The sequence below is a fragment of the Vicugna pacos genome, chromosome X, assembly GCF_048564905.1.
Source record: "Vicugna pacos chromosome X, VicPac4, whole genome shotgun sequence".
In the NCBI taxonomy this organism is placed as follows: Eukaryota; Metazoa; Chordata; class Mammalia; order Artiodactyla; family Camelidae; genus Vicugna; species Vicugna pacos.
The window spans coordinates 15,859,064-15,886,076 of NC_133023.1; the positions used below are offsets into that span (position 1 = coordinate 15,859,064).

A 27,013-nucleotide genomic window follows, 5' to 3' on the forward strand; every position below is an offset into this window, starting at 1 on the left:
ATATATATTCAGAAGTGGAATTGCTGGATCATATGGTAGTTCTATTTTTCATTTTTTAAGTAACTACTATGCTATAACCATTTTCTAAAGTGGTTATACCATTTTACATTCCCACTAATGGTGTTCAGGGGTTCCACTTTAGCCACATCCTTGCCAACAATTGTTATTTTCTGTTTTTTGTTTGTTTGTTTGTTTGTTTGTTTGGATCATTGGCATCCTAATAGGTGTAAGGGTATCTCATTGTGATTTTGATTTACATTTCCCTAGTGATTAGTGATGTTGAGCAGCTTTTCATGTGCTTATTGGGCATCTATATATCTTCCTTGGAGGAATCTGTTTTTAATTAAGCCCTTTGACATTTTAAAAATCAAGGGTTTTTTGTTGTTGAGTAATAGGGGAGTTCTTTATATATTCTGGATATTAATCCCTTGTCAGATTATGATTTGCAAATATTTTCTCCCATTCTGTGGCTTGCCTTTTCACTCTTGTTTATAATGTCCTTTGATGGACAAAAGTTTTTAATTTTGATGAAGTCCAATTCATCTTTTTTTTCTTTTGTTGCCTGTGACTTGTACTTTGTTAGTCTAATTCTGTAAATATGCTTTTCAAGATAAGTCTGACAGTAGGAGTGTTTCATTTTAAATTATCATTATATTAAATGAGTATATAATATGTATTCCCAAAACATTTTAGGCATTTGGTGACAAACTATCAATTTTCCAAAGATGATTCAACTTAGCCAGTAAATATAATTATTTTTCTGTCTTCATGATAACTAGTTACTACTTGGTATACAATATAACATAATTTTGGGGGAAAAATATTTCAACATTGCTGTAAAAGACCAGTTGGAACCTGTAGTTGGTGTGTATTGGAGACGTTGATTGAAGGCAGTCAATCATGCAAATATTTTCTCACATTCTGTGGATTGCCTTTTCACTCTTGTTCATAGTGTCCTTGAAGTTGTAAGTTCATTACACCACACAAGGATTTCTTCCAATGAGAAATCTTTTTTCTGGCTTTATTTTTAGGAATAGATGAACTTCTCTGAGAAATTGACTTGGTTTTATCTAATGAATGTTTTTAACTGTGTACCTAATTCTGTTTTCCTCTCTATGGGCTTCTAGACAATTTATAGCCAATGTTCTACCTCCTCACTTTAGTAAGTCTAATATTCTTCATTGGTATGAATTTTTTGTATTACCATTATTTCTGACTCCTATTTCATGGCTAATTGTATTTTCCCTCAGTCATTTTTTTCTCATCTACTTTCAATTTGTGTTATCCTGCTGAGTTGTGCGTGCATGTATGTGTGTAAATAACATATTTAAACAGCTTTTAATACAAAGTGTAATTTAAATAAATGGATTTTAAAACAATGTCTTTAAAGTTTTAAATGGAAAATGGAAAAATATTTTTGGCATAATGTCTTTTTGGTATGGTACAGATGATCACTTTGGGGACAATCCCAATTCCTTCTAATTTAGCATAGGCTATAAAGGTAGGGATTTGGGGTCAGATGGACTTGGTTTTAGACATTGCCTTACTATTTATTATTAAGCTGTGGGATCTAGGGCATGATCTCTAAATTTCAATTTTCTTATCTGTAAAATGAAGATAATGATATGTAATTCATAAGATTGTTCTACGGATTAAATGAGAAAATATTTGTGAAGTACTAAAAACCATGCTTGGCACACAGCACAAAAAAAAAATAAATGGAAGGTATTACTGTTAATCAGCATCAACTCTTCCATTTGGAAATAATGGAAAACTATTGCTAGCTTAGCATTTTCTAAAAGAAATTAGGACAGGGTAAATGAGAACAGGCTCAGAAGAAAATCAACATTCCTTTTTCTATTTTATTTGGTCTTCTTGGGAATCCTTGTGAAAAGAGTTGGTATACTGTTTGTTGTAGAGCAACTGCTTGTTTGTAGAAGGAGGGTGACTGAAGGATGGCATTGAAGAACATAAGGAAGAGTTCTCCAGCCAGTGTGTTGGTTTCAGTGACATCTAAAAACTTCACAGTGTTTCTCCTTTCACTTATTTGAGTGCAGCTTCAGATTGAATGCCAACCAGGTACCTTACACTGTGTTTGATTCTTCAGAGTATACTTGAATGGAATTCACTTCTTGGTAGTTTTAAGTAATTTTTCCATGTAGGTTTCGAAGAGTACGATTTTATTAGCCACTGTCCTATGTTACCCCTTCTTCATTTTAATAACTACATGTTTCTGTCTAGCTCCATTTACCCCCTTCTTTTTGCGAGCATATAAATCCACTTTATTTTTGAGATTTATTTTTTTCAGTCTTGAAATGATCTGATGTAGTCAAAGCAGATTGGACTTCAGAATCCTCAGGGACTAGGTTTTAATCCTTGCTTTTGCCGGTCAGTATGTACACAGTACATACACAGTACCACTGTGTACATTTAGGGAGTTACCTAATCTCGCAAATAGATAAATGGTGACATTATTCACCTTTGTTACTTTTAGCATATACCCTTTAGTTCTTTCATGGCTGAAATTGGTATAATAATAGTCCCTTTGATCCACTGTGGTAAACTCCCTATCCACACTCTATCACCAATACCATATCATCTCCTAAAGGAATATTCTGCATGCAAGGCCTCTACTTTCTCACCCCTGAATTCCATGCTCTGTCTGGTTTCTGTCTCTACCATTATGATACTTTGGTTAAAGTCACTGATAATCTAATTGTCAAATTCAGAGTTGGCTTTGAATCTCGCCATCTGACCCAGACTTTTCTTTTACCACAGTCCTGTACTGCTAGCATTGAAACAGTTCCCTCCCCGCTCCCCTATTGGCTTTCATGACACCACCCTTTTCTCGTTCTTTTTTCATTCCTCTCTGGCTGTACTTCCTCAGTTTTCTTTGCAAGTTTTCCTCTACCAAGTCTTTACATTCTGGAGTTTCTTAAGGTTCAGTTCTAAATCTTTTCACACTGCTCATTTTCCCTAGTCAGTCCCAATAACACTTGTGGCTTCAATTTTCTACCTATACACCAATGACTTTCAAATATGTCTTCAGAGCAGACCTTTATTTCTTACTGACTGCTCAGCATTGCTACCTGGCTGCCTCAAAGGAACTGGAATCCCAACGTGTCAGAAAAAGAACTAGCTACCCTCAACTGCTTCTCTTTTGGTGTTTCCATTGTCTGTGAATAATGTCACCATTTTTGTAATCCAGAAAGATAGGCATAACCTTCCTTCTCATGGCCTCCTCTGCCTCATACATTCAATCCAGCACCAAGTCCAGCACATTTTATCTTCTTTCTAATCTGTCTCTTCTCTTCCTTTTCTGCCATCATCTTAGGGCAAATTACTAGTATTTCATACTTAGATTACTTCAAATGTGACACAACCTGCCTCCCTCTTGGCAGCTTCCAATTCATTTACCATACTCCAGCTGGAGTAATGTTCACAAAATACTTTTAATGCTACCTATTTCAAACCCTTCAGTATCTTCTCATTGCTCTTAGAATCACGGTGAGGATTCTCAATATGTCCTACAAGACCCTGCATCGTCTCACCCTGGCCCACCTCTTTAATCCCTTGCTGCTCCATTCTCTTTGTCATCTCTGCATTTTAACCACACAAACCTCTTCCAGTTTTTTGAATGTACAATATGTTCCTTTCATAGCATAGGGTCTTTGTATATGTTCTTTCTTTTGCCTGCATTGTTCCCTCTCTTCCTCCTGTTTGCCTGGTTGACAATTTTTAAGCTTATAGATCATAGTACAGTAATTGATTCCTCAAGTAAGTTATTCCTGACTTCCTCCTCAGCATAGGGTAAGTCTCCATTTTGGTTTTACACAGCATGATGTATTTTTTCCTTTGTAACAGTTATCACAGCTTGTATTTACACATCTGTTTTGGCAATTAAATGATTAATGATTGTCTTCAGTATTGTACTATGAAGTTCCTAAAGTCAATGACCATGTCAGTTTTTGCTTGGCATTAATTTCCAGTGCCTAAGTACATAGTAATCACCTCAGTAACTATTCAGTGAAGGCATGATTGAATATGTATCAGGTGCTTACTGTGCTCAGTGCTGTGTGGAGGAGTCAGTGATCTACCCTTCAGAGCTCTATAATCTTTTGGGGTGACAAGACACTAACACAGAGATTATTAGAAAAGGCATGGGTAATAAGTACCAGAAGTGTAAAATCCAGAGATAATAAGAGAAGAGAGATCCATCTGATTCTTGATGACCAAGACCTGACAGGATTTCAACAACTAAATATGTAGAAAAGTACATTTTGGGTAACTGCAATCATATTAAGGAAACAGCTGAGTTGTTCAATTTGGCTGCACTGTAGGATATATGAATGTATGAGAGATACTTTTGAAAGATAGTTTGGAGCCTGAATTTGGAGGTCTTTGAATGCCAGAATAAAAGGTGAAAGGCTTAGATGTCCTTAAGCTTCCTTAAATAAAACAAACAACAAATGATTATCTAGTAAGCTGTATAATTAAAGACATCACTAATCCCTAGGTTTACAACTAATCCCTTATGTTGTGTCGCTCTGTGATTCATAATAAAAATTGTTTTCCTGTTAGTAAAATATTCTTTGTTAAGGACTTTGAAGACTTGCAAAGAGAAAAACAGTTTCAGTTTTAGCTAAAACATTAGTATGTAATAGCTTGAAGCTCCATGATAATAGCAAGCAGTCTTTGTTTATTGTCATTAAAATCATTTCAGGCTTTGTTTAAAAAATTTAAATATCGAAGTGCAGAATAAGTGTATAATATATAGAGTTTATTTCATCTTTACTTAAAGAGCATTTATAAGTTTATTTGGAGTCTGTTCCAAAAATCTCTTTGAGGAAAACTGCTTGTCCAGCTGATTTATCATGTTCTGCATCAAAAATGTTAAAAATTACAAAATTATGAAACCATTCAAACATTGTTTTGTTAATGTGCTATTGCATTTTTAGGCTCCTATCTCAGATTACCATATATCAGTATTTTAAAATTGAGCAGTTTAAAGCAACTTGATAATGTATCTGTGAATTACTTTGCCCTCATTCATTGGTCTTGATGTCGTATATCACTGAATATAGTTTAAGTACTTTTCTGTGAATGTTCTGATTTGATATATCATAACAAAAACTCAATTTTTATGTACTCAAATCTATCTCTTATTCTTTCCTGTTTTTGGCTTTGCTTTCATACAAAACCCAATTTTCTTCTAGTACCTTTTTATTTTTTAACGTTACATATTTAGTCTATCTGTTATGTGGTTGGCACTCTCCTAATTTCAGTGCTGACAAAGTTTTCTTCCTTTTATTTTCTTTTGGTTGTTTTCTAGGAGAGGGGAGTTTTAAAGCAGATATTTCTTTGAGATTCCTTTTAAAGTTGCCTGGCATTTAAAACCTACTCTGGTTTAAGATGAAGAACCAGAAACCGATTGTAGGAAGGGTAAATTGTTTTGTAAATTGTAACAATTGACATCTTACCACCTAGTCACTCAGTCAAGATTTTTTTTCCAGTCTCTGTCTTAAAGATAGCATTAAGTTTTTAGACAAATAATTAGGTCTGAGGAGAGGAGTAGAAATGGTGATGATCATTATAGTGGGGCTTGACCTTCTAAGAAGTCTTCCAGAGACCACAGGCTCTGATTGATATCACTGCATCAGTCTGCACACCCTGCATCATACTTGGCTTCTCAGAGAATTCTGTTTATAGCCTATCAGCCCTGCCAATTAGCAGGGTAAAGGAGTCTTTTCAACGGTAGTTAAATGCATGAATGCATATTGCCCCAAAGTTCGTAGATACTTAAGTAATTGCTGAATGGGTCGCTGGAAGCATTATTCCCTGGTCTGGGTCTTTTGTGTCAAACATTATGATAAAATGGTATCAGAAGGAAAATTTTTTCAACTAAAATTTTAGTTTTTATAGTCTTTTCCAAACGTTATGTGGCCTGTAATTCATTTGCATTTTTAAAATTTTTTATTTTTTAAATTAGCAAGAGTAAAATTGACTTTTGGGGCATTATGATTGTATGAGTTTTAATACGTGTATAGATTTATGTTACCAACACTGCAGACGAGACACAAAACAGTTTCATCACCACAAAAAAACTCCGTCCTTCTCCTAAAGTCACAACCTCTTCATATTCCCAATCTCTGGCAACTGCTGACCTGTTTTCTGCTGCTAGTGTTGTCTTTTTCAGTATATAATATAAATGAAATCAGCCAGTAACCTCTTTCAGATTGGCCATTTTCATTCAGCATCATACCTCTGAGATTCATCCAAGTTGTCTGTATCAGTATTTCCTTTTTAATTGCTGGGTAGTATTCCATGGTATGGATACCGCACAGTTTGTTATTCTTGTTCACATTTTTTTCCCATTTGTTAAAGTAGATATTGCCTAAATTTTGTTGGAATTTAGAATTATCTAATGGCATAAATGCTTCTGAAGAAAACTTTTTCTTAGTTTTTGGTTGAACAAAATATAAAGTTGAATACAGTAAAAAGCAAAGCAAAGAGTGAATACACTTACTAAGTAAGAGTGATGGCCAGCTCACCTCTGAGTTAAGTTGAGAATTTACGTGGCTATATCATCTTGAACTATATAGGAATTGTTAAGCCAATTTTAACTACATAGATTCTAGAGCAAAATCTCGTTTTTCTAGAATACTTCAGCAATTTGATTTACTAAATATTCTACGTATCTGTTAAGTAGCTTATATGTTGACATAGGCTGGTCAATTTTCCAGTAATTAGAATACAGTAAAATTCACTTAGTGCTGAAATGCTACTGAATAATTTATCTTTTTTAGACGATTTAGGAAGTACCACAAGATCTTAAATGTGAGTTATTTTCTGCTTAGTCATTTATCATTGTATACAATCCTACAGATAGAAGAAAAATATGATTATATGAGCATTCTAGCTGTTTATATTATAGATAAAATGCTTGTTTTTGTCTTTAGTAGATGTTGCAATTAACACCTGAACGCTAACTAATGCTTCATATCCAGGACTGAAAGAAAGTTTTAGAAGTTAAAAAGTTTTTAAAGATCTTTGAGTTTTAACCTTTTGGTAGGAGGAATCATTGAAATTTTTGAGTCAGGTAATGGCTTGATGATCAAAGAGTGTTTTTAGAGATCTGACAGTGATAGACTGGATATACTGCTGCCAGGACAGCAACCAGGAATCAGGGCAGGCTGTACAGCATGAGTATGAAAGGACAGAGCAAGAGCTATTTTGAATGAATAAATTGTTTCTCACTTACAGGATAAGAGATTAAATTGAGGAGTCATCAAAGATGGCTCTAAGGCTAGGAAAAATGCTAGTAGAAATAGAGAAATTGCTTAGGAAGAATGAGATTGGAAATGGGGCAGTTAAATCTGGTGTTACCAGTCATTGGATATCTTAGAAAAAAGTAGTGTCAGTGTAATGAGGGGGCTGAAAACTAGATTAAAAGTAAGATCTTCTGCCTTGAATTATCATTCATGTATATGAGTAAGCAAAAGGATTTTGGACTGATGCATGTTTAATTTCCTAACTTTATTTTGCAGAAGTGGGACCTAGGTCCTCACAAACCTTCATAGGTCAATCTTTGTTCTTCATAGTGAATAGTGAGTGGCCTAGAAGTCTAACTAGTGAATTTACATTTACATTTTTATTTTTTGCTGTAAACATCACAGAGTATTCTGTTTTTAGATAAGAGCGCATATATTGTGTATAAAATGATATAAAGTAGAACTGTCTGGAGTGGGGATAGAGTCATTCTCTAACATCAATTTTAAGTGGGTTTTTAACATTTTGAACGTTAAATACAATTTGCGTATTCTACTTCTACTTCTGTATTATAGTGGATTCATTTATTTATTTTACTCCATCTTCTGTAATATCATTGATTTACTGAAAATTTGTTCATCCTTAGAATATCTCTCAAATGTTATCATCATTTTGTAAATGTTTCATTATTTTTGAAACCTCTTTCTAGAGCTACGGTTATGTTCATTCCTTTCCCTGCAGATGGCAGAAAGCAGTATAACTTACGGAAAAAGTCAGAGACATGTCATAGAAATGACTTGAAGACTTCCTTTTGATTTTTTTAAGGCGTGGTGTTATAAAAGTAGTGTATAGTGTGTTTAATATTTCAGTTGACAAAAGCACATTTTTTTTTCATGGTAAATTTGTATGGTTTACAATACAGATCAACATTTATTTTCTGTTGTGTTTTCTTAAGAACAATAGGTAGGAAATTTGTAGGTGGTAGTTATAAGTTTTACTTATAATTATTTAGATTGGTTGGGAAAGATTAGCCTTGTATAGCAGGAAGGATACCTCTCTGTGCAATGAGGTTAAAGAGGAAAGAAGGAGTGGGGTGCAAATAAGTTTGGAAGTACGGGAACCTGCCCATTAGCATACTTCGTGAAACAGGCAACAGAGAGAACTGCTGAGAAGAGAGATAAAGATTTCCAGTAATTGCTGAGGAAAATTTGAATAGGAACTTAACAGTTGGAGATATGAGGAAGTGATTTTTTTCTCCTGCTGCAGCCCATATAAAGGTTGAGAAAAGGTGGGTGATAGAACTAGTCCAGAGTTGAAATGGACTTAACTTGTGACTTTGTAGAAATTAATACTTGTTTTATTATTTCTAAAAATTTGTTTGGTTCAACTGTTTTTTCATTCTGACCTTCCATATTTTTCTTTTGCAGGTCTTGATGACTGCTTGCAGCAATATATTAAGAACTTTGAGAGGGAGAAGATTAGCGGGGACCAGCTGCTGCGCATCACGCATCAGGAGCTAGAAGATCTGGGGGTCAGCCGCATTGGCCATCAGGAACTGATCTTGGAAGCAGTTGACCTCCTGTGTGCACTGGTAAGGACATAAGACTGGTGTGGAGGGAAACTTTGCCTGTTTATTTTTTTTTTCTTGACTTTTAAAATCATTTTTCCTTAAAAATTTTTTTTGTTTCTTCTCCTTCTCTCCACCCCCTTTTAAAACATAATTTAAATGCAAGCAAAAAGAATCCCCTAATTCTCAAACAACTGGATGTGTTATTTTCCTCCATTGAACTTGATGTGTTATGCAGTGCCACATTACAAATTAAAGAAGCTTATTATCTCCATTGGTGACATTTTAATCTAGCTACTTGAAAAACTAGGTTAGAGCTCACCAAGGGAGTTTCCACAGCAACATTTGGGATATACAACTGTATATGATCAGTTGTGACATTCATTTCCTTCTAAAAGTTTTGTTTTAGTATCACAAATATTAAGTAATCCTATTTTAGAAATATCCATTTTAAAATAATCAATTTATTTGAGTGTTCTTTATACATGCCTCAATGAAAATTGAATATTGTACATTATATTGCTACTTTTGTATGTTAAAAGAGCACTGCCTAGTCAGACAAGAGAAATCAATGTGAAAATAATCCTGTAAGATTTCTGATAGTACATTAGATATTCTGAGAAGAATATAGATTTTCTTTTCCATGTTAGGTAAGATGACACTAACATGATTGGGGCTAGAGCTACAATGAGAAAGAACATGAGTCTTGTAACATAATAATCTGGAATTGAAATTTGGCTCAGTCAATTACTGACATTTGGGGGAAATAATTTCACCATAGCCTTAGTTCTTTTATTTAAAATAGAGATAATACCAACTACCTCTTCGTGGTAGTATGAAAAGCAAATGAGATTGTGTTTGTATAGTGCCAAATTCAGTGCCTGGCTCACAGTAGGTGTTCAGTAAGTAGTATCTACTGTTGAGATGATGATTAATAAGAAATGTATAGATAATTAAACAATTTCAGAATCAGTACATTCAGCACACTATGTGTCAGATGTAAAATCTAGTTCCTGCCATCTTGAAAAGCCTAGTGGGATGAGAGTGACATACAAATAATCACAATGTTATAGTGTAATTCCTAAATAAAAATATGAGCTAAGTATTATGAGGAAACAGAAAAAGTAAGTAGTTTTGACTAAGATAAATGGGTTCATATTGCAAAAGAGGTGATCTTTAACAGTCTAGTGGAGGATGAGCATGTGTTTAAGAGGTGGAGGAACAGAGGGAAGGGATTTCCAGGTAGAAAAAGCAACACGTACACAGGCACACAGAATAAAGAACGTGCATGAAAAATGGTCAACTATTTTCCTACCAAAAGTAGGTGTGAGGCAGTGACAGAAAATTAGACTTTAAAAAATAGAATAGGGCCAGATGGTAAAATACCTTAACGTCCTGATAAGAGATTTGTACTTCTTAGTGTGGGCACTGAGATAAGAGAAATCATTTCAGAGCAGAACATGCAATTGCACTTTCCCTTATCTGAATCAGATCGGAAAAATCATGCCTGAAATAAAAGCTAGTACTCAGGGTGAGGTAAGAGTCCACAGTGTTTTTGCATACTGGTCTCCAGATCCAAGTCAGAGTGGCCATGAAGGTATAGTGGAAGTGGCTTGGAGATGGGAATCTGATCTAGAAGTCCCCTATTTGCCACATCTTCTATAACAGTAATAGTTGGGGGTGTCACAGCTTGAAATCTCAAGTGTCTGTCTCATAAGCAGGGCTTCTTATAAATGAGCCACTCTTGTGCTGAGCTCCACTCTGCCAGTTTGAAGAAGGAAGTAAGATTGATTACAGTGCTACCTACAGATAGTCTAGACCTGTAGGCTTTGACCCATGAATAAGCTCTGCTGACCTAGTCTTACTTAAAAGGATAACATCAGAGAAAACACGTCTAGACTATTGCCACATCCGAGCCATGGAGCTATGGCAAATCTCTTCATATGTTGAGTTTTAATCCCTCTGTAGTTCTGAATTTAAGCACTGTTGCGTTGCATCACTTTCTTGGGAAAAATAATAAATCAAAACATTAAATTCATTCTTTCTGTGTTTATTCAACAATAGATTGGTTACATTCCCCAAAGATATCAAATATTAAACTTCCTTTTTGTTGCTTCCTCATGGCTATACATCAGCATTAGAAGTGCAAATATCTTTCAATTTATGCACCAGATGTTTTCCAGTGAATATAAAGTAAATTTCTGAGCAACAAGAATTCTGACTTACTTCTACATGCCATTATAAAATAGGAGGTGAGATCCCTCATCAGCAAGCTGAGTTGACTAGACTATGAGTTGTGCTGTTGGGAATCAGGAACTATGTTTTGTCTCTGAAACTATAATGTCTTTACTGGCTTTTCTACTTTTTCCTTGCATCTACTGTATTCATTTCTTCTTTTTTTAATTTTTATTTTTTAATGTATTTTTATGTTTTTAACACTTTTATTGTGGTATGGTTCCTGTACAGTAAACTACACTTACTTCAAATGTACAATTTGATGAATTTTGATAGATGTATATACACCAATGAAACCATGACCACAATCAAGATAGCTAACATTTCCATCACTCCCTAAGAAGTGCAGTTTTTAAATTCCCATTTTATCTCTTGCCACTGCCTTTACCCCCTGGTAACCATAATTTTGTTCTCTGTGTCTGTGAGTCTGTTTCATTTTGTAGAGAAGTTCATTTGTGTCCTTTTTTTAAGATTCCACATGAGTGATATCATATGGCATTTTTCTTTCTCTTTCTGGCTTACTTCATTTAGAATGACAATCTCCAGATGCATCCATGTTGCTGGAAATGGCATTACTGTGTTCTTTTGTATTCATTTATTCTTTTAACAAATATATACATTCATGCTCATGCAGTCCTACTGCAGGGAATACAAAGATGAAAAAGGCATAGTCTGTGCTCATAGAATATTATACAGTCTAGTAAAGAAGACAGCAGTCATTAAAAGATAATATAGATTTAAAGAAAATCCCAGGGGAGTGCAGAAGGAGATGATGAACGCTACAGGGATCCAGGAAGTGTAGGTGGGATTTGCTTTGGGACTTGCAAGATTAGTAGATGTTTGCCAGACAAAAAGTTGGAGAAAAGTTATCTAGGCAGTAGAAATATGTGTAAAGACAGAATTGTGGAAGAGTATGGGGTGTTCAGAGTAAAATGAGAATTTTGATTCGGCTACTGCAGAATGTGAAGTAATGGGAAGAATGGCAACTTATACTTTGTATCACATTATTATTCTTTGCTTAGGTTTTTCAGTCCTCGATATGCTTTCTGCCCAGTGCTTATTAGCATATAGGGGTTGTTAAATTAATGCTATATTACTGAATGAAGTTCTGTGCCTTTCTCCAGAGAACTGTATTTTTTTCTGTTGCCTATACAGCCTCTGACTCTGAAGTTTCTGTTCCTAGGATAAGGAAGACACAGAAAAAGTACCAAATTCTTTGTTTCTTTTAAGCCATGGAATAGTTTCATCTGCCTTGTCTTAAAATTAGTCCTGATGGGAAATAAATGTTACAGCAGATGATGAAAATCAAAGATTTATTTAGTAACTTGTTCATTCATGCATTTATTAAGCACCAACTATATTGTTTATACCATGCTATCCTAGAAAGAAATAAGCTGTTCATAGTTTAGAGTTGTATTAACTCTTTGGAGCTGTTATGCTATCATTTGGTGTGCTTCAGTAGAGAGCACATTGTATTCACTGAAATAGTAAAGCATAAATAAAATATATATAATTTAATGTATAGTCTTTAATTTATGTTCTGACAATACACCTTTTATTGAGAAGTACAAGTGAATCATTTATGACAGGATAAGAACAGTTTTCATTTCATTCTTCATGTACTTTTCATGTAATAGGTATTTTGCATGAAAAATTTGATGTCTGCAATTGCTAGGATTTGTTTCTTTGCAGCATAATTGCTTGGTTCATTCATCTCAAAATAATTCAATTCTGAAAAAGTCATTAAAGCAGTCCTTTTAGGACTCACTCATATTTATAAAGCAAAATATTGTAAAACCTAAACACCTGCTACATGATGCATTCACATTAAGAGCTCTAAATAAAGTAGCATTGACATTGTAAAGTATGTGGTGCCAATACTGAATATTTTCAGTTAGATGTTTAGCGAGAATTTGCCACTAGTAAGGATATAGCCAACTTGATTTTCTAAAATGTTAAATGTATTCCTTCGTTTCATTCTTTCATGTGCTTTTGCATGCATATAATTGAGAGAAAAACAGTATGAACTTAGCCACAATTCCCTAAGACTAGACTGACTATATTGAATCAGTGTGGAGTCACATCTGTTTCCTGGCAGAAATGTTATTGGCCAAGAAGGTAACACCTAGGGCAAAGAAAATAGCTAAGTACACTTCATGTCCAAGCTTTTGTTTACTTGTTGTAGTTCTTTCTATACCAATAGTAATGCCTAGTTGTCCCATACATATCCAGTAAAAAGCAAATCTGTAGTGAATAAACCTGCAGTTTATAAAAAGTCAAAGCAGTTCTCAACTGCATACCTCTGGCCCAAAGCAAAGGGGTGCTTCATTTACTTCTTGCTTCTTCACATGGTAGGCAAGGACTACAAGTGATTTACTGGTGACTGCAAGTCACAACAAACCATCCACTTTCATGAAAGAAATAGCAAGAAGGTATCTGTTGTCCATAATTGATTTTGAGCTACTTAGAATTGAGAGCTGTCATAAGAATTAACTTGTGAGATCAACTAATCCATGTCTTTTGTTAAAATAGGACCACATAGGTGCTAATATACAGATAAGCTTCCAGCCTATTTTTATACTTTTTAGAATTTTTTTTAAAATGCTTTTGAATTATTGGTTTAAGTAGTCACATTTTGTGTTAACTAAAATAAGTATTAAGAATTTCCTTCCCCATCCTCTACTATGCATCTTTTGTCTCTTCTCACCACTGGATTCCTCTGGCGTCCTCATTTTTCACCTGAATTTCCTCCATATAGGTTATTTCTTTAGTAGGATTCCAAGTTAGGAGACCTTCTCAAGGCATCTTTCCAGGTTTTGCACAGAAGATTTTTCTCTTCTCTAATTCTTGAGTTGTATTTAAAATTTTTTTTAATATTATCAAGTGTGAAAGCTTCAAAGTGTTTTTACTTTGACTTCAGATTTTTATTTATAAGAAGATCTGTATTATTTTTAAATCATTTTTACCTTTTCTAATGAAATATTTGAGATGCTAATGTATAAAGAGATAATTTAAATGAATCTTTTATGGGGATAATGGCTACAGAGTGCAAGTTATGTTACCAGGTTGATCGATTAGGTTCCTCTCTAATATAAACTGTTATAATTTGAGCTTCTCTAAGAAATCATTATAGTTTGTAAACAAATGTTTTCTCATTAAATTCATTAATACACAAAAATGAAAAATGCAGACTGTTGTACTTAAGGGAAAATGCTTTAACATAGGGAAAACATGAAAATAGTTTCAAGCACTTCAGAACTATCATTTAAGTTTAGTTGACGTAATTGTAAGTTGTTCTTATCTAGTCCTTAGAGAGTATCTCTTATAAGAGGATTTCTTTTTTAATATAGGGGCATGCTGGATAAAATCTCATGAATGTTTCACAAGTAGTCCATGCTCAGATGCAATAGAATTTGAATAGACTGTTTCATTTGTGTAAACCAAACCTCTTAACTTGAGAGACTACTGTAATTCAAATTTAGCAGTGAATATATAATATACTGGTTTTTTTTTTCAAAGCAAATCCATGGCTCCAAAACAAAGTTCTTCTAACAAAAATGTGAATTTTCAGCAAAGAACAATCAGATTTTTATCACTATTAAATCTTTAGTGGGAACATACATAACTTGGTGTTTAATATTTATGCATCCAAATCCTTCTCTGATCCGCTTTTTTCTCCTCTAAGTTCTTTCTTAAATTACTGTTGAAAAAATAAACCTAAATTGTATATAAACTAGGTACCTTGTGGTTGTTGACTCAACAATATAGCTACATTCATTGTGCCATTTGCTTCCCTTTTTCACCTTGCCAGTATTTAATCTTCCATTTTGGTTCATTTTTTCTCACCACCCTACTTGAACAGGAGTAGACTATTGATGCTAAGGAGTTGTGGTAGAGGCATTCCCTCACAGGTGGCCTCACAGAGTCCCGTTCTGAACTCTGTCTACTCTAAGCTCTGAGCTCTTTACGCAAAGCCAAAAAATTTCCCTGTGTCTCACTTTACTTAACTGTAAAAGCAGGGTAAATCGAACAGAATTTGGGCCTCAGAAGCTGTCTAACATACTTTGAATTTTATGATTTTCTATAAGTGAATAATACTTTTAGCTTTACAGATGACAGTACCGTACATGCTGCTTAGTAGTTTGATTAAGGTCATCCTGTGATCTGATTAACCAGTCTTTCTCAGAATTGTTTTACAACTCATAATTATCAATTGTAAAATTTAACTGTAACTTATAAAGTCTTTCCCTAAAGTTTGTGTGAGGCGATCTTACAATATTTTCCTATATAATATGGTAAAAAAAAGTTTATATTTACTGATATAACTCTTTTCTGTAATAATTTATAGATGAAATATTTAGGGTAAAATAATAAATACTATTAGAAATTGAAAAATGAGACCAAGGGAAAGAAGAAAACAAATAATACTTATCAAAAAGCCATTGTGATTGCTTTAGATGTGCTTCATATTTGACTGTAAGCTAATGCAACCATGACAAAATTAAAAATAAGTTTAGTTTTATAATTTGTATTATAAAAGAGAGAAAGTCTATTGGTTCCCCTGAAGATGTAGAGGTTTTCCAGGTATACCATTTTATAAAACAAACTTCTTATGTGAGTCATTGTGGAGGAGACACAGAAGAAAAGTTATCTTGCATATGATTTATCTTTTGCTGTTTCATTTTATTGCTGGGTTTTGCTTACTTTGCTCATTTAGGGGAAGCAGAATTTTTCTAGTACCTATACTCATGACTATGCATATGCTAATAGAATAGATACTGAAAAATAATTGTTGATAATGAATTTCACAAGTAAATGAACTTAGGTTTGGGTTTTTTTAAAAAATGCTTATGAGTCCTTATAATCTTTCTGTCTTGGGCGGCATAGTTCCAACATACAGTGCCCCTTCTTTGCATGTTCATTTTGTTTAGCTGACGTTTCCCTAAATCCTCATTTGATTATGTATGTGTTCTGCTAGGCTAGGAATCCTATCTTATTTATGTGTGCCTCTTAATATTTGTTTCATTGCTTATACATATAGTCAAGTATAGTAAAGCACTCAGTAAATATTTTCATGAATGAATAAAATATTGACTTTAAGTATGTTTGTTCTCTCTTTATAATTCAGAATTATGGCTTGGAAACAGAAAATCTAAAAACCCTTTCTCACAAGCTGAATGCATCTGCCAAAAATCTACAGAATTTTATAACAGGGAGGAGAAGGAGTGGCCATTATGATGGGCGAACCAGCCGAAAATTGCCAAATGATTTTCTGACTTCGGTTGTGGATCTGATTGGAGCAGCCAAGAGTCTGCTTGCCTGGTTGGACAGGTAAAATCTTCCACATGTTTCATAGGTTATCCTCCTCAGATACCAGTTTTAATATAACGTTGTTTCATGTTTTCTTGTGAAAAGATTGAACAAGTAGAGGAATATTAAATAACAGATGTCTCATTATGATTTACCACAATATAGGTGTGTCATCAAATAGATACTAATTGTTTGCAAAATTTTATACCCAACTAAGTTTAGCCAATCAATAATTACTCCCTGACAATTTAAAAATACCTTTGCCACTTTATAAGCAAAATCTTTTTTGACAGTTATAATAAGATTTGTAATACTGCCTTGTCTCCTGATTCTCTGTGTTTTTTTCATTAATTGGTTGTATTTAAGAAAGTGACCATCAGGATTCTATTCACTGTTTTAAATGGGTAGTTGGACACTGACACTTTCGTAGCATGCATTGCTTGTCTCATTACCCTTGCTTTTGTTCATTCTTTATTATTATTCACATTGCACAGTCAGTTTTGGATATTGTAAACGTGGTTTTGGTCCTTTTTTGCTAGTTCAGTTAATTTTGTTTTGAAACACATAAAATGATGTTTTCATAATATAAAATGAAAAATGTTAGATTAAAGTTGTATCTGTGGTTAAACATTTTAATGATAAAACATTGCAACTATTTAAAAAAACTAAATAAACTTTCATTTTGGAGAATTTTTTGAAAGGGGCAGACACTGAGTTATAATGCTTAAATAATCAGATTTCAAAATACACTTTGTCTCTCACAGAAACTCTGCTAATGTACAATTTTACTAGAATTCTTTCTTGAATCAATGTCAGTAGGATTTACATGCATATACATATATATGCAGTTGACCCTTGAACAACATGGGTTTGAATTTTTTTCAGTAAATACACACTACAATACTATATGATCATCATCAGTTGGTTTAATCTGTGGATATGCCGGGGAATTCTACCAAACGTACAAAGAAGAACTCATACCAGTCCTTCTCAAACTCTTCCAGAAGATTGAAAAGGAGGGAATACTCCCAAACTCATTCTATGAAGCCACCATCACCCTGATACCAAAACCAAGCAAAGACACTACCAAAAAAGAGAATTATAGGCCAATATCACTGATGAACATAGCCGCCAAAATCCTCACCAAAATATTAGCAAATAGAATCCAACAACACATAAAAAAGATTATACATCATGACCAAGTGGGGCTCATCCCAGGGACACAAGGGTGGTTCAACATACGCTAATCAATCAATGTAATATATCACATCAACAAGAGAAAGGACAAAAACCACATGATCATCTCAATAGATGCAGAAAAAGCACTTGATAAAATTCAACAGCCATTTATGATAAAAACTCTCACCAAAGTGGGCATAGAGGGAACATATCTCAACATAATAAAAGCTATATATGACAAACCTACAGCCAGCATAGTACTCAACGGTGAAAAACTCAAAAGCTTCCCACTAAAATCTGGGACAAGGCAAGGATGCCCACTATCACCACTCCTATTCAACATAGTCTTGGAAGGCCTAGCCACAGCAAGAGAGAGAAATAAAAGGGATCCAAATTGGAAAAGAAGAGGTAAAAGTCTCACTATATGCCAATGACATGTTACTATATATAGAAAACCCTAAAAGGTCCACACAAAAACTACTAGAGCTGATAGAAGAATTCAGCAAAGTAGCTGGTTACAAGATTAATGTTCAAAAATCAGTGGCATTTCTTGACACTAATGATGAATCAACAGAAAAAGAAAGTAGAGAAACAATCCCCTTTAAAATAGCACCCAAAGTAATAAAATACCTTGGAGGACTGATTATAAAGTTACATGTGGATTTTCATCTGTGTGGAGTTGGCAACCCTAACACTCTCATTCAAGGGTCAGCTGTATTTTGACTTTTTAAAAATATGAGACCTTATATTAAAAAAGACATAAAAAATTTATATGTCTGAGGTAAATTTAAGGTAATTTTACTTAATTCTATATTGTCTAATTTTATACAAATTAGTAATAACATATAATATGATAATACTAAATCCAGATCTGAACAGTAAGCTGTATATTATTAGCTTTTTGGTAATTCATTGGTGAACAACCTGTTTCTTTTATATTATGACATCATTAAAATTCTCATAATTGTCTAAACCACGTTTATGAATTATATAAAGTAATTGCAGTTTAAATTTATAAATTCTACAAGTTATATAATGGTCAGGAAGTAAATATACTTAAAATATGGCTTATCCTTAAGTAATATAATACACTTGTTTCAAGAGGCTTCTCAGTAATCAGAAAACTTAAAGAAAACATATTTCATTTTAGTTATATCTTCTAATACCTATCAGCTGTCCTGTAATTATAAATTTGCTCAGCCCTGATATTTAGATTTGTCAAATTTCATTAATTTGCTTTTATCCTACTACTTGTTAAATAAATAAATAGAATGATTAGAGAATATTTTAACTTCTTTTATTTTTTGTTGAGGGGGTAGGTAATTAGGTTTATTTATTTATTTTTAGAGGAGGTACTGGGGATTGAACCCAGGACCTCATGCATGGTAAGTATGTGCTTTACCACTTGAGCTATACCCTCACCCCGAGAATATTTTTACTTCTTAATGGCAGATATGGCTGTTTATAAAAACACATAATGGCTTCTAGGACACTATATAATAGTTTCTTAGATTTTATTGTATTATAATTTTTATGGTGACATTATTTTTATCATCTAGTAAGATGCTCTTAGTAAATGCCAATTCATTTACAAACGTACGTGAGTGCATCTACGCGTTCACAGCAGTCCATGAAGTCAATCAATGGTGTTTTGTGTTTGTTTCATAGGAAGGGAAAATGTGACAAAAAGCCTGAAGGAATAATTTAAATCATGTGTTTGGCTTCCACTGCTGCAAAGTTTCTCACAATGCTTGTTTTATGCTTTGTCATACCACGGTGATAATTAAATCAAGGGCCACTTTACATTTTGAGCATAAAAATGAAATGTATACTTGGAAGGGAAAAAAAAAGACAACTTTGTGATAACTTTAAAGTCTTCTCCTGAGACTGTAAATTGAAAAAAGAAACTGAAGTTTATATTTTGAAGGTTTTTCCGCAGGGAAGTTCAGCTCCAGCCTGGCTTGCCTATAATGATTGTATATTAACAGCTTGTTTTAAAAGAAAGAAAGGAGAAAAAGAATTCTTTGCCATGCTAAGGCATTTATGCTGAAGGCAGTGGGGAGCTGTTTAAAGTTATTGTTGTGTTCAAACCTTTGAATTTTGAAGAATAGTTGGGCTGTAGTGTTGGGAAAGATTACTGAAGAATAAGGCTGGAAGAAGGGAAACCAGTTAAGAGGTTATTTTAGGAATATTTGTCCCTTAGTATCCTCCAGGGCATTGGTTCCAGGACCACCTCAGATACCAAAATCTCTTATATAAAATGAAATGATATTTGCATATAATCTATTCATATCCTCCTTTATACTTTAAATCATCTGTAGATTATTTATAATACCTAAAACATTGTAAATACTATGTAAATAATTGCCAATAGGCAGCAAATTCAAATTTTACTCTTTTGAACTCTCTGGAATTTTTTCCCAAATATTTTCAATTGGAGGTCTGTTGAACCCATGGATATTGAACCTGCCACTGTGGAGTGGTGCCACTGGAATCCTGCTGCTGCTACTGTTGGTGATTCAGATGCTGCCAGCCATACTCATTTAATCAAAACAACCCTAGGAGGGTTGTCTTCATTTTACAATAGGAAAAGTAACAAGTTCAGTTCAAAACCAAATAAGATGTAAGTGATGGAGCCAGGATTCATTCCAGGAATCTGACTACAGAGTTGTTTCTCTCCATTGCTATTTACTGAGATCTTTATTTAGAGAAGCAGCAGTGAGTACAGAAGAATGTTAGAGATAGAAGTAGAGATTAAGGAAACCAGAGACATCTGGGATGAATAAGAAGTCTCTGACTTGGCTGACCCAGTGGATGGTTATGCCATTATCAAAATAGGAGGAACAGGTTATGGTGGAAGACAAGTATTGAGTGTTGGCCATTATAGACTGTGAAAAGGTCTTCACAATATTGCTGCTTAGAAAAGGCATATGCTCAATAGAGATTTGGGAATAGTCTTGCACATATTAATGTGGAGGTCTAAGGAGATCTTTATAATGGATTCCTCTTAACCTGCTTTATTTGTTTTCCATCACCCTTAAACCCTTGTAACACTATATAATGTACTTATGTATTATTATTGTTTTTGTCTGACTACTCTGTATGTGATGTATGCTTCAAGCGAGCAGGGATTTTCATCTTCTTGGTTCACTGCTATCACAATTATGTAGAAGAGTTCCTGGCCTATAGTGGCTACTCAATAAATTTGTTTTGAGTGAATGATGAGGAGAACTGGAATAAGGAGTGACCTCTGCAGACCACCACCAACTGAAGGTTGATTAGAAGTTCAGCTTATTGAAAAAATAAGAAGGCCTATTCAGAGACTCAATAGGGTAAGATTAGTTGAGAGTGGTGTCATGGAAGCAAAGAGAGTAAAGAGGTTTTTATTGTTGTTGTTTTGTTTGTGTATTTGTGTGTGAGGGTGGGCTGTTGGTTTTTTTTTTTTTTGAGATTTGAGTATTGTTTTATTTTTTTCCCAACTTTATTAAGATAGAAGTGACATATAACATTGCATAAGTTTAAGGTATACAACATGATGATTTCAATACACATTGCAAAATGATTCCCACAATAAGATTAGTTGATACGTCTTTCACCTCACGTAATTACCCTTTTGTGTGTGTGGTGAGAGCATTTAAGATGGGAGTAAAGAGTTTTAGGGAAAAAAAGGAGATGATCAAATGCTGAGAGATTAGGTAGGGTAAGACAAAGTTTGTGAAAAAATAGGATATATGTGATCTCACCAGTAACAGTTCAGTGTTTTTACTTAGAATTCATGAAAACTGGAATGCATGGGTTGGTTGTAAGGTAAGTGAACTCTTTGAAGAAATTTTTCTGTGACTTTTCAGGATTTGTATTTCAGGATAGTTTTGTATAAAGTTAACTTCCACTTTTCATAGATTCTTAATCTTTTAGAGGTGTTGGAAAAGAAGAAAGGTAAATGATGAGTGCTACTTCTGTTTTGGGGAACTTGACTTTGCTTCTTCCTCTGCCATGTATTGTATGAATATCTTAACTGCTCCTTGGCTAATATAAATTTCAGAAGGTTCCAAAATCAATTTAAATGTAATAGGATTTTATCTACAACTATGCCAGGTGAAATGTTTAGGCTGTTTGTTTTCCTGACAAGTAGTCCAGACTTTTATTAGAGATTGTTAGTGGATGTGTATTTAAGTTATATTTTATTCCTTTCAAAGAAAAAATGTTTCCTAGGTAGCAGCAAGAGCACAAGACAACACTCCACATGTCCTCTTGTTTCAGTGTGTCCAACAAACTACACAGGAAACAAAACATATTAATCAATGCTAGAAAAGCCAAAAGAGCAGTGTTCGCCATGACTTCTGTTGTGAATCCCTGCCAAAATGCATCGTGAAATAGTATAAAAGAGCAGAGGGCTGAAAAAGAGTTGAGTTTCAGCTCTGTCTCTAGCCCTAGGTAACCTTGAACCTTAACCCCTATTTTTATTTTCATTTAGAATAAGGATGTAAGACCTACAGAATTTGAAGTTCTCTTCTATGCACTAACATTCTATAATTCATTGACCTTGTTCTCCAAAGCCATATGAGGAATAGATTCATCTTATTTTCCCTTTACATAATTTCAAAGGATAAACACTAACAAGTGACTTGTAGAATCATGATTTAACTCCCTACTTCTTCTCTAATTAAATTTAGTTAATATGAAGTTCTAAAGGAAAACTAATCTGTTTTTATGCTTTCTTTATATAACATAAGAATATATCTTGTCTTTTAAATTTTTGTTTGCTTTTGAAGAACTTAGAACTTAAGTACTTAATTGTATAACGTTCCATAGAAATGTTTACCAAAATTTTTTAATGTTTTGATTTGTCATGGTAGATTTGCTTTAATTTAGAAGGTTTAAAATGGCCACTGCAATCAAATATTGCCAAGCGTTGGATCTTTTACCTTACTGTATTCCTTTAGTATACAATACAATATAATTTTTTAGTTGAAGAATGAAAAAATCTGTCAGTTAAGTATGGTTATTTTGATGCTAAACAACTGGCTTAATTTTTAAAAAACAGTGACAAATTTTTTTTGCATTAAATTTTTTATTCCATTTTCGGGAGAACTTGCATGCACAGCAATATGATGAGTTTATTGCAATTTTTATGTCAAAGTGGGAGAAAGAAAAAGAAATAGGCAAAATTCTTCAATTTAGTTCCATACTGAACTAGATGCTCTACATGTATCAACTCACTGAATTCTCACAGAGCAGGTATCATTATCCTCATTTTACATATGAGACATTAAGTAATTTGTCTGAAGCTATTCACTACTATGAAAACTATAATTTGAATCTATTTTTGTTGTGATAACAAAGCCCTTGTTTCTCTTTTATCATGTTCCTTTGTCATGCTACATCTTTATTGAATGCTGTCTAATTCTAAAGAATTTTGAGGAGGTGATTCTTCAGAATGTGGCATATATAAACATTTATTTGTACTGTGGTGTTTCTCTTAAAATGCTAAACAAGGATTCCACTTTCTCTTTCTGGCCTTGATACTTCAAATTGCTGTATGCAATTTTATTTATAGGAAATTTATTTCATATTTTACTTTGAAGACATCAATGAGATTTTTTAATATCAGTGAAAACTTTTTGAATGTTTAGTGCATTAGCATTAGGGTGTTAGGGGAAATGTTTACAAATCACAAAAGCTGCAGTTTCATGGAGCTTCCATTTAGATAACATTTATTTTCAAAAACCAGCTCCTTACATTTCTTGCATAAAATAAAATCTGAGGATAACAAAATCCTTTTTTCCTCCCATTTTAAATACTGTCTTGGATGAAACAAGACTTTCCCAGAGGAGAAGACTCAGAGATGAATCACACTTGGTAGCTTTACTGTTTATTTTCAAGTTATGGTTTGCTTATCTATTTTTAACCTACATCCTGCTGTTTTTCACACCTCATCTTTTGTGCAATTTTATATGGCTTTGCCAAATCAGTCTGTACTTGAAGGTTTACAGATCACTGTATGTATCACGTTGTACAGAAAGATCATTTAAAATGCACAAAAGTATTATTTATAGAGAAAGTTTATTTTGCTATATATAGTGAAAATTTATTCTTTCCTCTCATTTTTAGCATTAATACCTATTTCTAATTGTTTCTGAAATACATTTTAAGACCATTGTGTTTTGAAGGGATCAGTGAGATATCTTTTTATATCACTGAAAACCTTTGTTTAAGGCCTAAGAGGATGCTAAGGAAAAAAATTACATTCTTTGATATTTTTGCCTTATCTAAGAAAGTGGTTGAATTAATTTCTTCTTCCAACCTATGAAACTGTAGGACACAAATTATTTCTATACCAGGAAAACAATTACAGAGACAAAAGAAAACTACCTCAGACACTACCAGATCCTGTGTCTCATTGTCTTTAGGTCTTATTTCCTCTCATGTGCTCACTGCTCCCCACTTGGCACCTCTTGTTCCAGAAGTGAGCGGTGGTGTTAGCAAGGCCACTATTCATAGACTGCCCCTCAGGCTCAGCAGTACCAACCTGAGAAATAGTAAGGCCTTCCAGATTTCCTAATTAACTTCTTTGTTTTTCTTATTAGCTTCTAATTTGTTTGGAATTTCTGAACCATTAGTAACCTTTCCATAAATGTGATGCTTTTGTTTGAAAAGAATGTGCAATGAATAATTTCTTATATGGCCATAAACGTTTTCACTAGAAAGAAGTATAAACATTGTATATTATCCATATTATGATTTTACGAGGACAATTGCCTAACTTTTAAGATCTAATAGGGTAGTTCCTGTAATGGCCATTTGTTAATAAGCAAAGGATTTTATCTTTTTTTTTTTTTTAAGTTTCTGGCACCAAAAAGCTTTCCTGCCGTTAATTTAATTTCATTTACTTAGAGCCAGCCATGTGTTTTTTGTTTTGTTTTGTTTTGTATTTTAAAGTACTCTGAGCTCTAGCTTGGGGTTTCTTTAGATTTAGGAACACATTCCTCTCAATTTCATTTTGTTTTCAAGCTGATCATGTTCAACTATTTTGCAAATATCTGTCTCTTTAGCTCATAGATGATCATTAAGTCACGATTGCATGTTCATCTTTGGTAACTCACAAAGATTGGAACCTATCAGTCTTTTATTTATGTATATGTATAGTCAAAATCATTGTACCAAACATTAATATCTGTTGGCTAAGAATGGTTCTTAGTATAATTTATGTGATTTGCCCTTAAAATGAAAACTTCAGGGGAATTCACTGCAAGATAAAAATCAGTGCTTTCCTTGGTATATGTTTAGATTTTTTTTTTTTCCAGTTTCCTTGACATTTAATCTTAAGTGAGAAACTTGTCCTACTTGAAATACAAGTGGTCAGGGAAGTGGGAAACATGCCTTAGAATTGTTTGCTACAGGCGTTTGGTCATCAAATAGATTTTTTTTTTTGGTACATTTTAAAGATTAAATGAGAGTCTTTTTTAAAGATTTTATGGGAAAAATCATGCTGTACTTCATCTCTTCACTTTTGAATGATGTTTTTAGATTTTATTAACAGACTTTGACCTTTGCAAAACTAGGAATCCAAGCTCTTTCTAATCATGCCAGAAGCATTTTTCAATTTTTAATTAAAATGCCAATTTTTATGCTTCAATGCAGCAAAAAATGGTATTGGGGTAGTTTTTTTTTTAATGATTTTTTTCCTAGAAGTTCTTATATTATACATCTTTTAAAAATAGTTTTATTGAGGCTTAATTTACATTCTATAGAATTTATCCATTTTAAGTTTAATGAGTTTTAGTAAATTTAGATACAGCTATGCAGTGACCCCTACAGTCATGTTTTAGAAACCTCGCATCAGGATAAATTTTTTTTAAGTGGATTCCTGCTTACAGTTAAAAAGTTTAATTCTATTTGTTTAACTGAGATAATAGATTAATTAATTACATATATTTTCTTCTAATTATTTGAATTCTTAATGTCTACTGTTTTGATAAATTGCATTGAAAAATACACTGTTTTGGAATTGGAATAAACGGTAGTGAAATACAGCTCATAATAGACTGTGGTATATAAAATCATTTGGAAAACAATATGTTAAAACCACTGGAAAAAGAAAGGATCATTTAATAGAATTGGGGCACTTGGTTAAGCCTTTGGGAAATAAATAATGATAGAACACTACCTGTTCACTAAAATAATTTTAGGTATATCATTTACTAAGTGGAAAATGTAAATCCATAAGAAAACTGGAGAAAATATAGACAAAAAATGATTTCTAGATGTAGACTTATTAAGTCTTTTAAAATATGGAATAAAATGCAAAGAAATACACTGTTTGACTACATAAAATTGAAAAACATGACTAAGACAGATGACAATCTGGGAAAAATACTTGCAACAAATGGTTATGAGAAGCAGAGGGTTAATGTGTGAATGTTACTTTTAAATTAAGAACAAAGAAACCCAAAATGCAGTCGATGAGCATATAAATAGACAATACAAAAAAGAAGCAGAAATTGCTAAGATGTGTATACCAAACAACAGCACTTCAAAGTATGTGAAACAAGAAGTGACATCACTAAAAGAAGAAATAGATAAACCCACAATTACAGTTGGATACTTCATCTCCACTCTCAGAACAGAAAGTCAGTAAGGATTAGAAGAGATGAACGCCACCACCAAATAACAAGATATAGCTGTCATTTCTAGAGCATTTCATCATACAACAATAGAATACAGATTCTTCTCAAATGCCCATGGAACATTCATGAAGGTATACCATATCTGCATCATAAAGCAAACTTCAACACATTTAAAATAATTTAAATCAGTTAGAATGTGTTCTTTAACTGTAATGGAGTCAAACTAGAAATCAAACAACACACTTCTAAGTAATCTGTGGATAAAAGAGGAAATCTCAAGGGAAATAAAAAGAAATATTGAACAGAATGAAAATTAGAACAAGTCATATTTTTTGTGGCACACAGCTAAAGCAGTGCTGAAAGGGATATTTATAGCACTGAATGAAAGATTGCAAATCAGATATCTAAGCTCCCATCCCAAGAAAATAGAAAAATAATTGCTAATCAAAAATCATGAGCATAAAATTTCACTTAATAAGATGAAAAGTTCTAGAGATCTGCTGTAGAACATTGTACCTATAGTTAACAATAGTATTTTACAGTTAAAATTTTGTTAAGAGGGTAGATCTTACCTTAAATATTCTTTAAAAAATAAAATTAAAGAAAAAGAAAAGCAGACAATAAGAGTAAAATAAGCCCAAAGCAAGCAGAAGGGAGCAAATAATAATAACAATGATAAAAGAGCAGAAATCAATGAAACTGAAAACGGAAACAGTATGTTGAGAAGTCAATCAAAATTAAAAGGATAATAAAGGAATACTACAAATAATTCTTTATACATGCATTTGACAGCTTAGATGAAATGGATCAATTCCTTCAAAAACAC

General features: G+C 33.3%; 1 protein-coding gene across 1 annotated transcript in view; it reads left to right on the forward strand.

Annotated features, from left to right (window-relative positions):
* CNKSR2 (connector enhancer of kinase suppressor of Ras 2) overlaps nucleotides 1-27,013 on the forward strand; it is a 239,101-nt gene that overhangs the window by 36,767 nt on the left and 175,321 nt on the right. The window contains exons 2-3 of the mRNA XM_006212994.4: nucleotides 8,697-8,860; nucleotides 16,200-16,402. Of these exons, the coding sequence (XP_006213056.1) occupies nucleotides 8,697-8,860; nucleotides 16,200-16,402 (367 nt within the window). The remainder of the gene's footprint in view (nucleotides 1-8,696; nucleotides 8,861-16,199; nucleotides 16,403-27,013) is intronic.